The sequence below is a fragment of the Epinephelus fuscoguttatus genome, linkage group LG24 (genome assembly GCF_011397635.1).
Source record: "Epinephelus fuscoguttatus linkage group LG24, E.fuscoguttatus.final_Chr_v1".
Taxonomy (NCBI): domain Eukaryota; kingdom Metazoa; phylum Chordata; class Actinopteri; order Perciformes; family Serranidae; genus Epinephelus; species Epinephelus fuscoguttatus.
In genome coordinates, this window is record NC_064775.1 from 584733 (window position 1) to 600676 (window position 15944).

Genomic DNA, 15944 nt, shown 5'->3' on the forward strand with positions numbered 1-15944 from the left:
AACCAGAACCAGGTTACCAGCATGCTTTTATGGTTTGACAGTGATTACCTGATTCTGTCTAGCTGTCTGATTGCCGGCTGAGACACTCCCCCTCCCTCCTCCAGCAGCCGGTAACTCAACCACATCCTGCTGCCACAGTCATGTTGTGGTAACATAAAAAGTGTCACATGGTAATGTAAAAACTCATGTTGTGGTAACGTAAAAACTAATGTTGTAATGTAAAAAGTGTCACATTGTGGTAATTCTTTCAATTCAAATAAACACAAAAAGTTTGTGCTCTAGAGAAAGGATCAGCACTCAGTGAATAACCTCCTAAGCCCTACGATAAGCTATTATGGCGAGGCTTAACTATACAGACCAGTGAGCAGTGATAACTAGCATGTCTTTGGGGTCATCAGGTGGGAACCTCCTTTCACCAGTGTTTCATCTAGTTGGTCCCACGACACCTCCAGGAGGCTAGACAGTGATCTCTGGCGTCCCAGAGACACTCCCCTAATGCCAGGTCTCACTGCTCCCCGCACCAACCCAACAACCTCCTTTACCTTATTTACACATGGCTTTCTCAGCCCAAACAGCACTGCCACCTTCGTACATGCGAGCTCCAGGTAGAGACAGTGCTGATACTACCTTTCCTAGCACATTCACTATACTCTATTTCACACGCTACATAGCATAACTACAATATAAGCTAAAGTTAAAGGAGCAAAATGAACTTACAGGATCAGCAAACACACTCACCTTGCCGCATGGCCTCAAACAAAATGGATTCAAATAGGCCACTCCCACACTTAAATACTTCCTCTTCCTGGATTTCCTCCTTACTTACACATGGCTTTCTCAGCCCAAACAGCACTGCCACCTTCAACCAAACCCAGGCTCCATTCATGCGAGCTCCAGGTAGAAACAGTGCTGATACTACCTTTCCTAGCACATTCACCATATTCTATTTCACACGCTACATAGCATAACTACAATATAAGCTTACATTGTGGTAATATAAAAAGTGTCATGTTGTGGTAATGTAAAGAGTGTCACATTATGGTAACGTAAGAAGTGTCATGTTGTGGTAATGTAAAAAGTGTCACTTTGCGGTAACGTAAAAAGTGTCATGTTGCGGTAACGTGAAAAGTGTCATGTTGTGGTAACACACTAGACTTTATGTCTAGACGTCATGAGATGTCTCAGACGTGGCATAGGCTGTCATCTACTATGACACACTACACAAGATAAAATGATGGCTTATCGCGTACGACACTTGTCATTCATGAACCAACCCGACACCGTTCAACACTGCATCGGGCTATAATCAGGCTGATATCATGTAGCGAGAACCCATTATCAAAGTAAATCCCAACTCGAGATCCACTGTCGTTTGGCTATTTGCATTGGTCACTACCTTTTTAGAAAACCCCAGCCTCATCTGAGCACTGTGAGGGTACATGCCCAAAACAACACATTTGCACTCCAACCTCATCACATATTGTCGTTCGGAATGAAATAAATCTGAATGAAATCATTCAGAATTAAAGTCTTTCCAGGTAGTTTACATGGGAAATATTCATTCTGAATGAGGGTTTACACAGAGATCAGTTTAATCGCCTTTATTCAGGTCTGCGCAAGGTTTGGGGCAGGGAAGGTTTCTGATTGGATAGGGGGCGGGGCGGATGTTACATGTTTACGTTTACCAGAAGAAAACACTAGTCCTCGCTCCGGATAACAAGACGCTTGACGACGCCGTTCTTAGTGCCTTTTTCGGGCGTGTTTTGCTTATATTCTTGAAGCAGCAGTACAACAACAACCTTGTTCTGCTAATGCTTCGTCTGTTGAGGAGGAGAAGGGAGGTAGAAGGTCGACGAAAGGAGATAGAAGACCGTGCTGTGGCGAATGGAAACCGGTGAGTGCAACGAGTCCGACTGCTCTATCTCAGCCCGTTGCTATGCGCGCTATATACGTCATGGCGCCAGAAGGGCAAGGAAATGAGCATTCACAGAAAGACTGGAATGAACTTAAAGAGGAATGAGTGTATACATGCACACAAAATTCTTTCATTCGGAATGACAAATGGAATAAACCACCCCCTTTAATCGGATTTAATTTTCAATCGGAATGACCGTTTACATGACCACTTTTAATCTGAATGGCCTTTCATTCCAATTAAAAGTGGAATTAAACTGTGCATGTAAACGTACTGACTGTTAAAGGTACCCTGGGTGCCTTGATGGTTGATGTTCTGGTAAGAACTAAGAACAAACGGTCCAGTTTGTGTCGCTCCGTCACTCAGAATGAGTATTATTGAATGCACCACTCACATCATCTTCCTCCATTGTCTAAAACAAGCCAGCAGACTTGCTAGAGCTAGCTAACATCTGTGGAGAGTTGTGTTGCCTCCAGCTAGGTCCCACCAAAAAACATATTACTGTTAACTAACAGTAAAAGGGTCTGTAACTTCTGATAGGAAGCAGTACTTAGCTAACGTTACAGCCAAGACAATCATCTCTAAAAATGTATATTTGTAGTAGTCTGATATTATTTTACGAATATCTGAGAAGGTAAAAACACCATAAAGTTGCTGTTAAAGACATATTTATTATAGAAGATTTCACCCACCGAACGATGCACTACAGAGCGCTCCTGGGATGACCTTTTCTGCCAAGGCCAACTGGAAAGTTAGCGTCGCCCTGGTTCTCTCATCAAAAAGCCAACAGGATTTTTCCATTGGATATTGGATTATTGCAGAAAATAAACTCCAATTGCTGCTGATTCCTTTTTACCATTTCTAATTTGAAACACACACACAGGGAGTGGAAGTGAAGTGCCAAAATGTCAAAATATAAGCTTATTTGAGTCATTTATAGTATAGTCAAAAGGGCAATGTCAAAAAGGAATCAGCAAAAACCAAAATGGGCATTTTATTTTTCATTTTTCGTCTGGCAACAAAAAGACAAATAGACTTTGTTTTTCGTTTAAAATGACAAAAACGAAAACCCCATGGGACTTCTGTTTTCCATCTCTATACGAAAAAGGGGAAAAGCAATTGGCATAAACCAACAAAGGACTGCTTTAGACTAGTTTTTCTCTTTTTTGATCTTGTAACAAAAAAGGAGAAATGGCTTTGTTTTGTTGTTTTTTGGTGGAATTTGGTTTGTTTTGTTTTTAAATTACAAATGACTTGCGAAGTAGCCAATGATACCTGGACCTCAAGGCATTCTTGAGATATCGCATTTACAAAACGAAAGGAAGAATGTAAATACGTACGTATGTACTTACATACTTACAGACACCTCTAAACATAATGCCTCAGGTCGTTCCTATTGCTGGCAGGGAGGTATAACAAAATCCAGGCAGACGAATAAACTCCCGCACACTGACAGTGGGTCAGCTCCACACTCTCCTCCAAATATGGTCACTGCTGGCTCCAAAAATCCAAGATGGTGGTGAGGAAATAAGAGGACATAAGAGGCAACAGACACTCGACTCGTGTTGTTTATATCGGTGATTTCATTTCTATATAAAAACAATTGGCACACTTCAGTTAACCTGACTGGTTTTACATTCAGCCTTCAGACAAGAACACAGGACACAGAAAACATCCAACTCACATCAGCTGATCACCAGGTCACATGACCTGTTGCCTGCTCTGAATGTGTTGTCAATCTACTGATGCTTCTCAAAGTCAAGGATGGATTCTTCAAGGAGGCTACGTCATTAACCCTAGAACACTAACGTTGGGTGATTTTCACGCATGCGATTGTGATCATGTGATTTTCATTGTGCTGCTTTTGTCTGTCTTGTGTGGGTCCTTGGGTAGCTTCATCCTGCCCAAAGACATCACTGAAGGTAATTGTGTTTCCCTGCTCCCATACCTGTTTTTTCAACAGGCAGGTGTTCGGGTGATTTTAGTGTTTGAGGGTAAAATATTTTTCGGGTGGATTTTAGCTGAAGTTAGTGTTTTTTGTATTAATTATCATGCCAACAAGTGAGTAAAACACAGCTAAGTTTCCTTTATGTTGGCAATCATTAGCTATATTTCTTATTTGATACGAAAGCTAAGTTATCCCTAATTTTTCACTAATTTTAGAGCCTTTTTATAGGGTCCCCCCATGATACCTTTTTTTCATTTTATGATACATTGTATAGGAGGAAATATAAGACGAGTACTTCAATTTGCCAGGTATTGTTGAACTTTAATATATTTGGATGAGAAGTACATTATATCGGGTAAAATATACCCGACGTTAGTGATGCTGTTACTAATTGTAACATTAGTGTTCTAGGGATAAATCCTGCTGATAGACTGTTCCAGTGTCAAAGATCCTTCGAATTCTACCACGAGTCCTTTCTTCATGGAATTTACAACAGTGCATGTGTGTATACTCAGCGGGTATGAAGTACCCACAATTCTTTCCACATGATTTCCCAGCAGGACCTCTGCAGTGATGCACACCTGGGCACTCACTTCAGTGCTAGGAAGGAGTCTTGTCTAGCCTTTGTAGGACCTGTTTTACCAAGGACGCATTGCTGACTTTGAGAAAACCATATGAGTCTGTCTCTAAGGTGCAGCTGCTGAACTGTACTTCCCACAATGCAACAAGGGTCAAAGGTGATTCTGGCCTGCAGGTGTTCAAGATGGCCTCTGATAGTTTTTGTGACGATAATTACTTGACAGGAATTTAACGACCTTGAACTGTAGTTTAAGGTTAAAGCCCGTCACCAGTCCGCGGTACTTCTATTTAACGGTTCACGTTCTTTCTGAAACAGAGAATGGAGGTGTGGTTAATGGTCTGTCGTAATCTGTTACCCTAGCAACCAGACTGTATTGTCGGTTTAATCAGACCACAAATGAGAGAAGAATAAGTATGGCACACCGACTCCAGAGGCAGGGTGTCGTTTGGCTGCTGTTGCACCGCCGCATACCAGCCGTAGTGCACCGCAGGAAGGATAGACATGTTACTGAGGTCCACACACCATCCATCTGCACCCACAGATCACCAGCCAGCCAACGTTGGGCTGTTGGTTAGCGTCTGCTGCCCTAGTCAGAGTGGTGTGTCCTGTACAGTTGCCCCTTGTCGGCCCCCATCGGCTTTTTTTTTTTTGGTTGATTCAGCATGTTGACTCGGCGTATGCGAATGCAGAGCTCGCAGAAGAAACAGAAGTGAGGAAAGTAATCAAAGAGCTAAAGTCCAGAGGGAGTGAGGCCAAATCAAACTTGTTCCATGAGGTAAGATTATTGTTCCTCTTTAACAGAAGGGTTTTCTGATGGTTTTTGCTACTGTTAATTGGCACACGGCTCTGTTCTTTCTACACTGGATTGTGTTGCTAATGTGCTAATTGGCTAACTAGCATCAAGGTGGCCTTCCCGTTTCTCTTTTTGAAAGAATGAGAAATCCAGACTGCCGCCGTTTGTTGGTGTGGAGAGTTTTTTCCTCTCACGCAGGTGCAGAACGTACGTGCTGGTTGACCGTCACCTGGAGTCTTTGCAGAATGCACAAAAAAAAGTAATATTTGACCTGAAATACAATGAAATCACAACATATTATTGAAGAATAAACTGCCGGCAACCTTTTTATTTTAGAAAGTTAACTGCATTCATTAGTTTGAAAGCGCCTTACCATCTCCTGGCTGTATGAGAGCAACAAAATAATGGGGAAGCGGAGAGCTCAGCTGCTTTGTTTTAATGTCTCCTCCTGCTGAAACGCTTTGTGTGTGATCAGGGCCTAATGCAGCAGCTTGTGTTGGTCAGCTAGTCTTGTTTGTTAACGTTACTGCTGATCGCTCCTCTTCTCTATTAACGTTACGCATTCACAAGATACTTCACGTTCGCATTGCCAATGTGAATATTTAGACATTCAATTAAAATATGTTGCAAATATTGCCTTTTGTGAAGCTGAACAACAAGTTAACTCCAGCGTGTCCACGCTGTACACTGTTCAGGTGCTGCACTGTGCTCAAAGTTGAGTTCTGCTCCAATAGTTCCGTCAGCGTCACCTCATTAACAAGCATTTAGACAATCAACCAGGGTTTCCCGCACATTTTCATGTACAAAATATCAAAACTTTTCCATGACCTATGATAAGAAAAATTATTTTTTTGTTAAACTTGCTCAGCATCACATCAGATTCAAGCTCTAATAAGGAACGAAGAAGGTAAACATGGAACGCAGTATGAAAATCAAGAAATCTACTGGGCGCTACATTACATTGACAACTACAGCAAATATATTTGCTGTTATGTCACATTACTGTGACAGTTTCACAAAATTTCATGACTGATTTTACGAGGTGATGAAATTGTGTGATTGGAAATTATATTTTTGAATTTTAGGTTTGTATCTTTCACATCAGTGCTCTGCTACAACAAATGGTCGAGACAAAACAGCAGCACACAATTAACCCACAGACTGTTGACCTGATTTATACAATTCAAACTGATGTCAGGAATACTTGAAAATGAGTCTTTCACAAAAATTCTATCTTTCAGCTTTTTGTCCGAAATGTTGTTTCTTTTTTATGAAAATGCACAAATTCAAGTGCTGAATAAAAAATAAACGGAATGAGAAAAAAAATGTGTTTTTTGTGGCTCAGAAGGTCTCTTTAGTTTCATGTATATACTGTTTACATCTTCATATAAGAAAAAATTCTGTGGGCCTACAAATATTCTTGAATAAGATCAAAAATACTGGCGCTGACTGGAAACTTGAAAATAACACTCTGGTGGGGAAAGGGTTAAAGACCAACTTAGCGAGGACTTTGTTAAGGTCCTAAGAATTCAGTTGCAACAACCAGACTTATGCCTAGTGTTAACCATGCCCGGTTTTAGCGGCGTCTTCATCTGAAGGCCCAGCAACTTTGACTGCAGGTTACACCTCATGGACCAGCAGTGTGTTGAAAGCATTGAGCCCTGTCTAGTTCAGTCAAACTCCAGCTGGTTTGCCCCCTCAGTGCGGTTCGTTTGTGCAGGTGTGAACACAGCAAAACAACCGGACCGAGGTGGTCTCAGTCCGGTTCCAAAGGAACTCTGGTGCGGTTGGTTTGTGGTGAGAAGGTGTTCCGACCTGGGTCTGAACCAACCTCTGGTCCACAACTCTAGGTCTGAAAGGACCCTGAATGTGCTGCTGCTGACCAGCTAATTATCTCACTATCCAGCTTGATAACAGACGTTAGCAGCGCACCTTTTCGAGGTAAACATTTATTTGGTCACAAGGTCAACAAGCTGAGGTAAGGACAGTTTATGTTTGTACGTCAGCTAGACAAAAAGCAGCCTATAACAGAAAAGCTAATGTTGCTTGCTGTTGAACATTTGTAGCTCTTGTCAATCTAGCTGCTGATTTATAGAAACAGTTGAGATTCTGACTTATCGTCTGTTCCTGACTAGGCGTAATATTTACACCTGGTCTTAGCGAGAAGAAGGCTTAAGCCTGGATGGAGCAACCAGACCATGAAGATTAATTTGAGATGTAGCTCAGAAGTGTGTGTACAGTTTTTTGGTCATATGTCTGCAATAAACATTGAATGGAAAAAGTGCATCGTTTGTACAGGTGTAAATCACCAGTTTTATCACGATATGGTACTACATGGAGTCCAGGGGCGATTGCTCTGAGACAACAAGGGAGGCTGAACTTCCCCTAAAATTTCATAGAAGAAATGGTCAAATATGCACGATTGAATTTACATGTTCAAACGTCAGCTGTTTATCACCAGTTTTCAAACGCGACCTCCCTGTCATACATTCTCGTGTCAGCACGGTGGACGCGGAGCCTCCAAGCATTCCTATGAGACAGCGCTGAGCAGGTTTTTTTCATGCAGCAAAGCGAGATGTCATTGGATAAATGCAACAAAATCGTCACTTCCAGGGAGGCTCAGCTTCCCTGGGACCTGATGGAGCGGTAGGCGGGAGAGGACGCTCGGTGTCTGCATGATGATTGGAGGAATTGTCTAAAAGGCCGAACCCCTTTGTGACTGACAGCGCTTTGGAAATACACACCTGTATTTCCTCTGAAATCCAAAATATTTCCACACTGCTGAGTTATTCAAGTCAATAATGCTGCTGTTTTACAGTTAGACAGAATTTCAAAATAAAAAGTATCCTAAAGATGATGATATGGATCGATGTTTTTCACTTTGCATCACTGAAATGATGTCGAACCAGATCAATGGATCGTTACACCCCTGATATTCTGTGCCTAAAAACTGTGTGGGACTAACATAAAGTGGACATATTTGTAAAGGGGAGACTCATGGGTACCCACAGAACCCATTTCATGTCAGATGACTTGAAATTTGGAGTACAATTTTGATTGATGAAAAGTATAAAGTATTTTTCTAACATTTAAAAAACATATCTTACATCTTATTAAAATTTGTCTGACATTTTATTTCTTTTTTTTTTCTGACATTTTATTAATATTTGTTGGAAATTTTTTTCAGGCGTTTCATTAATCATTTTTTCGGACATATTATTAATATTTATTCCGCACATATTATCAGTATTTGTTGGACATTTTATTTATTTTTTCCACAGTTTACTAATATCTGTCGGACATTTTAGAAATACTTTTTCGGACATTTTATTAATATTTGTCGGGCATTTAAAAAAAAAATCTGACATTTTATTAATATTTTAAATAATAAATGTTATGTACAGACTTAAATTGCATCACAATTAAAGCGTCAATGCTAACAACCATAATTTTTACTTATTCCCTGATTTTTCCAGGCCTGCAAAATGTGATTGTGAAATTCCATGACCTTTTCCAGGTTTTCCATTACCTTGGGAATCGATTGCCAAATCGTACAAGAATCGATTATTTCCCGTGATCAAACGCAACGAAAACCTCATGTTTGTTTTGTATCTTGAATATTGTAGTTTATAAACCACAGTGGAACCAACAGGTTCTGTGGGGCTCCAGGTCAAAGGTCATTAAGCTCCCCGAGCCTTCGATCAATCAGATCGCCGCATGTCTTCGGACTCCATTGGAGCCGCGGAAGCTCTCACCAATTCTCCGCTCAACAACATTCAGCTTTTGCTTTGTCTGATTTTCTTATGATGTGAGTTTCTGGATGTTTTCTGTTTCTGTTGATGATGTCGTCAATAAATCAATAGATCAGTTAATCAATAGATCAATAAATCAATAAATCAGTCTTCGCTGTCTTTGGCGATGCGACTGAAGGAAATAAGGCTGGAGATGGTTACTTATGTGGTCTACATCCACGATGGAACAATCAGAAGATACTGTTGGTGTGTGTTGACAGCATGCAGTTAAAGTGAGCTAGTGTCCAGTCGGAGTTCACCGTCCATCCCACTGTGGGTCAGACGCCTGACTGCTCGTCAATCTCCACGGTAACGCCGTTAAAGCTGTAGCCGCTGTTACATTCAGACCTTTAGAGGGTTGACGGCTGCTGGGCGAGTCTCATGAACAAACACTGGGGTCTCCTCTCCGTCTCTCTGTCTGTGTCTTCTTTCATCTCCTGTCCTAACGATCCAGGTCTTCAATCCTGTTCCCTCCGTTGTTCTCCTTCTCCTCCTCCTCCTCCTTTTTTTCCCCTTCCTTCTCCTTCTCCTCCCTCGCCCTCTCCCTGGCTCCGCCCTGGTTCTTTAGGTCCTGGAACACCTCGGTGAAGAAGTGCGGGTCGGCATTGATCCGCAGCATGTCGGTGCTCAGACGCTCAATCAGCTCCAGCACCCGCTCCCAGAATGCATCGCGGCTGGACTCCACCAGGAAGGGCTTGAGCGGGTACGAGATCTCGTTGCCAAGGTACGAGTAGCCCAGGTAGAGACAGATGAGGAAGGTGGCGTGGAGCTCCTGCTCTGAGGACGTGTCCTCGTCCACCGCCTCCCTGCACAGCAGGTACACGAAAACCAGACTGGCAGGACTGATGAAGCACTGGTCCTGCAGGGGGACAGGACAACGGGAATTACAGAGACAAGAGTACTACTACTGCAGACACAGAGACTGGACAGAGACTGGACATTGAGTATTACACAGAGCAGAGTACTCTTTTTACCAAAAGAGAGGCACAGAGACACAAGGACACAGAGACACAGGGACAAAGAGACACAAGGACACAGGTTCATCAGGACGCAGAGACACCTGGACACTGACCTGCCAGCCTTGTACCAGCAGTGCTCGGTCAACGTTTCTGAACCACAGGACGATCTGATTGGACGAGAGCTCCTTCAGTTTGACACAACGATGACACAGGAAGTCAGACAGGCAGCGAAGGAGCTCGCCTGTGGACGCCTGCAGAGGACAGGAGACGAGGATGTTATTAGTCTATTAAATAAGTAAAACCTTCAATTTAAATTGTACAAACCTTTAAAAAACTTTAAAGTGACAGATTTTTTGTGTTAACATGTTTAATTTGTCGATGACGTGCAAGTGATTTTGAATCAAAACTGTTTAAGTATTTAAAGAATGTGAAATTTACCCAGCTGGTGCCGGACATCAACATGAGGTATGAAAGACGTTGGACACTGTCGTCGAACGATGATACATTTTGGTTGGAATGAAAATGAGGTCGATAATATTTTAAATGTCCAATGACGTTAGAATTTCATGAAAATGACATTTGTCAGATGTTGGGTTTTGTTCTCCATAATTTACGACTAAATGTCGTTGTTCTACGTCAGGGTGATTTTGGCATGAGACAACTGGAACATGCTGGATTTCGGTCACTTAGCAACAACATAAAACCAACAAAATGTCAACGTAATTTGTCATCAGTACTTTACGGCAGTATTCTATGTTGGCGTTAGAACTAAATATATTGTCATTGTTTTGTTTATTTGTGTTGTTTTTTTCGTGATATTCTTGTTGGATAATAATGTTAGAACATCAGTTAGTGTGGACGTTAACATTATGACGTTTTGCAGATGTTGATTTTTTTTTTCCCCATAACTACTGACTAATTGTCGTTATTCTTTGTCAAGGTGATGTTGGTGTGACAGGACTGGAAGACACTGGATTTTGATCATTAAAAAACACTACTTAACACCAACAAAATGTCAACGTCGTCTGTCGTCAGTATTTTACGTCATTATCAGAAGTTGTCTTGACATTAAATTTTGGTCACCTGACCTCAAAACCTAAAATCAAACAAATATCAACGTCTTCAAATGTCTTGAAGTAGAATGACAACATTATGGAGAACACAAATGGCGTAATGTTAACTTCCACACAACATGAAATTCTAACGTCAACAGACATTTAAAATATCATCAATATCAAAAATGTATATATTTTATTGATATTTTTTCTCTATCATTTACAACTAAATGTCATTATTCTACATCAAGATGATTTTGGCATGAGACGTTACAAAGACGTCACTTAACAACACAACTTAAAACCAACAAAATATCAATGTCATGTGTCGTCAGTGTTTTACGTTAAATGACATGTCATGCTAATGTAAAATTTTGGTCACCCGGCGTCACAACCTTAATTCAACCACACAACAGCATCTCACCATGCTGCCCAGCTGGCCCACGGCCGACCTTCAACATTGAAATGTGGTTTAAATGATGTAAATTGTTGTTTCAACATTGAAACAATGTTTAATTCTGATGGCTGTCAAAAGGATAACAAAATTCTCATAAATCAACATTGAAATTTCAAAAAAATGTATTGTAACGTTGAGACAGTTTTGAAACCACATCTAAAGTTTATGATAAAACATTGTAAAATCAACATCGATTCATCTTTCAAAATCAAAACATAATTCAACAGTAATGCAACCATGGTGTTTGACATTGATTCAGCAGTGAATACACATTAGATGCCAGCTGGGTAAATAAAGCATGAAATTATTGAGTTTTCTCTGATCTTTTTTTTTCTTCTAATATTTGTACGTTGATCACTCTTTTTTTTAACTGAATGACATTGCAGCTCTGATGTCACTGATGAGGTCATTTATTTATTTGTTTTGTCTATTCTTTTTATTGCTACATTTCTTTCTTTCTTTTTTTTTTTTTTACATTTTACATATTTGTAGTGTACGGTTTGAACACACGCGCACGCACGCGCGCGCGCGCTCACACCCACCTGCACCACCACCCTCCGCGGTGAGATGATCAGGTCCGGCCTCCCCACGTTTGGGTTCTGGGTATGATCCGGGACGGTGGGGACGGGCACCGGGATGGGTCCGTGTCTGTGTCCGGCCTTGAGTGCTCTGTGACGGCTGTCGGTGGCCGCCTGCTCCCGCTGCCCCCGCTGCACGTGCCCGGGCTCGGACACCGCGGGTTTCACCTTCTTCCCGCCCTTCCTCTTGGCTCGCGCGGCCACGAGGCGCTTCTTCCAGCTCAGCGCGTGCAGCAGCACCGGATGCCGCGTCTTCGTCTTCTTCGTCTTCTTCTTCTTCTCCTTTCCGTCCTTCTCTTCCTCCTCCTCCTCCTCCTCCTCCTCGCGGTGCTCCGGCGGCTTCTGCACCGCGAGCTCCGCGAGCTTCTCCGGCCCTCGAGCCGCGGCTTTCCGCGAGCCCGGAGACAGAGACAGCACCGTTCCCATGACGACAAGCAGACCGAGAGGCGCGAGGCTCTCTGCAGCAGCAGCAGCGGAGGAGAAGCTGTCTGTCTGTCCCTCTGTCTGTCCTTCTGTCCGTCTGTCCGCTCCAACCGTAAATGAAAGGTTACAGATAAAACTCCATCATGGAGACAGAAGAGACACGAGCCGGCAGCCTCATCACCCCTCCACCTATCTGTCTCTCTGTCCCGGTGTGGTGGCTCCGTGTGCCCCCCCTCCGTCTCCACCTGTCTCTCTGTCTCTGTGACGCAGACTGATGGACTGAAGCAGGGTGGGCGGGGCTCCTGCAGAGACGCTGTCCGCGGTGCTGAGCGCCTTTAAAACTGCAGTGAGGACCATTAAAGGACCGTTCCACTCATTTTTATCACCATCATCATCATCATTATTGTTGTAATAATTATTTTACACACTGAGTTATGGTTGCAGCAGGAGCAGAGATATCGTACACAGTCCTATTCTGTATCAAACCCTGACGCCTACATTACCCACAGTGCACCTCTCCCTCTGACATGTATCCTGCAGCAGAGATGACTGTCACGTCTCTCCACCTCCACCTCTCCACACTCTTTTACTTTTCAAACTCGTAGCCTGTGACCGACGCTGCCTCAGGTGACATCACTCGAGGCCGTCGTCTCACAGCGGCCCACATTTCCCAGCATGCTAGACTGAGTAGTTTGTAGTTGGTGTGAGTTGCTGCTCTCAGTGTTTGCTGTTGTCCGTGGTGTGTCTGCTCAGGGGGGGTGTTCCATCAAGCAGGCTAAAAGCAAATCCAGGCTTAAATGTCCAAGTCTGGCTAATATGAGCCAGAGTTCTGTTCCACTGAAGAAGTTCCTGGTGCTATCTGGGGGGCAGGAACTTTACAGGAACGTCCTCCCGCACGGCCCTCTCAACCGCCGTGTCTCCACTGAGAGGGCGGAGTAGGACGCAGGTTCCTGTAAAGTTACCGGGCTCTGGAAGTGACGTAATCATTGCGCGACCATTTTGACCGGGGCGACGCGGCAAAGAAACAAAGAAGAACAACAAAGAAGAAGAAGCAGAAGTACAAAGCAGAAAGACGATTATCAACATGGAAGGAGCTGAGGTGGTTGCTGGGTTTCTGGCGTGTCTCTTCATTTACATGGCGGTGGAAGCTATGAACGAGAGGAGAAGACGTCTCGCTTTCTGTTGACTTGAGTATATCCAATCAGCACCAAGTAATCCCCAAGCCCAGGAGTTTCTTGGGGCCGTTCTGAGTACCTACTCCGAGGCAGGGACTTGTTTAGCCCCTGTAAAAGTTCCTGAACTCTGTCCTTCAGGTGTGGTTCGGCCCTCATGGCTCCTTGAGATGAATTTCTTTTCACTGTTTAATGTATTTTAGAACAACGTAAATACTGTTACCACCTGGTGGATGTAAACACAGGCCTAAAGATAATTTCATACTGTAACTGCCGAGTTAACACATTCATGTGAATCAGGCTGAGTTCAGTTTAACCGGCCGCCGTTACCAAGAGCTGTTCTGTTTATATTGCATACTGAGTATCACAGAGTACTGGAGTACTTTAGCTACTGAGTATAACAGAGTACTGAAGTACTTTAGCTACTGAGTATAACAGAGTACTGGAGTACTTTAGCTACTGAGTATAACAGAGTACTGAAGTACTTTAGCTACTGAGTATAACAGAGTACTGAAGTACTTTAACTACTGAGTATCACAGAGTACTGAAGTACTTTAACTACTGAGTATCACAGAGTACTGAAGTACTTTAGCTACTGAGTATAACAGAGTACTGAAGTACTTTAACTACTGAGTATCACAGAGTACTGAAGTACTTTAACTACTGAGTATAACAGAGTACTGAAGTACTTTAGCTACTGAGTATAACACAGTATTGAAGTACTTTAACTACTGAGTATAACAGAGTACTTAAGTACTTTAACTACTGAGTATCACAGAGTACTGGAGTACTTTAACTACTGAGTATAACAGAGTACTGGAGTACTTTAACTACTGAGTATCACAGAGTACTGGAGTACTTTAACTACTGAGTATAACAGAGTACTAAAGTACTTTAGCTAGTCAGTATCACAGAGTACTGGAGTACTTTAACTACTGAGTATAACAGAGTACTGAAGTACTTTAGCAACTGAGTATCACAGAGTACTGAAGTACTTTAGCTACTGAGTATCACAGAGTACTGGAGTACTTTAACTACTGAGTATAACAGAGTACTGAAGTACTTTAGCAACTGAGTATAACAGAGTACTGAAGTACTTTAACTACTGAGTATCACAGAGTACTGAAGTACTTTAGCTACTGAGTATCACAGAGTACTGAAGTACTTTAGCTACTGAGTATCACAGAGTACTGGAGTACTTTAACTACTGAGTATCACAGAGTACTGAAGTACTTTAGCTACTGAGTATCACAGAGTACTGGAGTACTTTAACTACTGAGTATCACAGAGTACTGAAGTACTTTAACTACTGAGTATCACAGAGTACTGGAGTACTTTAACTACTGAGTATAACAGAGTACTGAAGTACTTTAGCTACTGAGTATAACAGAGTACTGAAGTACTTTAACTACTGAGTATAACAGAGTATTGAAGTACTTTAACTACTGAGTATCGCAGAGTACTGAAGTACTTTAGCTACTGAGTATATCAAAGTACTGAAGTACTTTAGCTACTGAGTATCACAGAGTACCGAAGTACTTTAACTACTGAGTATCACAGAGTACCGAAATACTTTAACTACTGAGTATCACAGAGTACTGAAGTACTTTAACTACTGAGTATCACAGAGTACTGGAGTACTTTAACTACTGAGTATCGCAGAGTACTGAAGTACTTTAGCTACTGAGTATATCAAAGTACTGAAGTACTTTAGCTACTGAGTATATCAAAGTACTGAAGTACTTTAGCTACTGAGTATCACAGAGTACCGAAGTACTTTAACTACTGAGTATAACAGAGTACTGAAATACTTTACTGAGTATCACAGAGTACCGAAGTACTTTAACTACTGAGTATCACAGAGTACTGAAATACTTTAACTACTGAGTATCACAGAGTACTGGAGTACTTTAACTACTGAGTATCACAGAGTACTGGAGTACTTTAGCTACTGAGTATATCAAAGTACTGAAGTACTTTAGCTACTGAGTATCACAGAGTACCGAAGTACTTTAACTACTGAGTATCACAGAGTACTGAAATACTTTAACTACTGAGTATCACAGAGTACTGAAGTACTTTAACTACTGAGTATCACAGAGTACTGGAGTACTTTAACTACTGAGTATCACAGAGTACTGGAGTACTTTAACTACTGAGTATAACAGAGTACTGAAGTACTTTAGCTACTGAGTATAACAGAGTACTGAAGTACTTTAACTACTGAGTATAACAGAGTATTGAAGTACTTTAACTACTGAGTATCACAGAGT

At 42.0% G+C, this 15944-nt stretch overlaps 1 protein-coding gene across 1 annotated transcript; it reads right to left on the bottom strand.

Moving 5' to 3' along the window:
• Nucleotides 1-3465: 3465 nt before the first annotated feature.
• Nucleotides 3466-13987, bottom strand: LOC125885105 (cyclin-dependent kinase 5 activator 2-like). Its single transcript, XM_049570549.1, has 3 exons — nt 12041-13987; nt 10100-10237; nt 3466-9886 (listed from the first exon to the last, which is right to left on the bottom strand). The coding sequence occupies exons 1-3, from the start codon at nt 12500-12502 to the stop codon at nt 9470-9472; spliced, it is 1017 nt and encodes a 338-aa protein (XP_049426506.1). The 5' UTR covers nt 12503-13987; the 3' UTR covers nt 3466-9469.
• Between the last annotated feature and the right edge of the window lie 1957 nt (nt 13988-15944).

Bases quoted from the DNA above. Each gene is read 5' to 3' on its own strand.
- LOC125885105 (XM_049570549.1), bottom strand. From the start codon at position 12,502: ATGGGAACGGTGCTGTCTCTGTCTCCGGGCTCGCGGAAAGCCGCGGCT. The intron at 10,238-12,040 runs GTGGGTGTGAGC...TGTCCTCTGCAG, and splicing joins CGCGGAGGGTGGTGGTGCAG to GCGTCCACAGGCGAGCTCCT. The intron at 9,887-10,099 runs GTCAGTGTCCAG...GTCCCCCTGCAG, and splicing joins TGCTGGTACAAGGCTGGCAG to GACCAGTGCTTCATCAGTCC.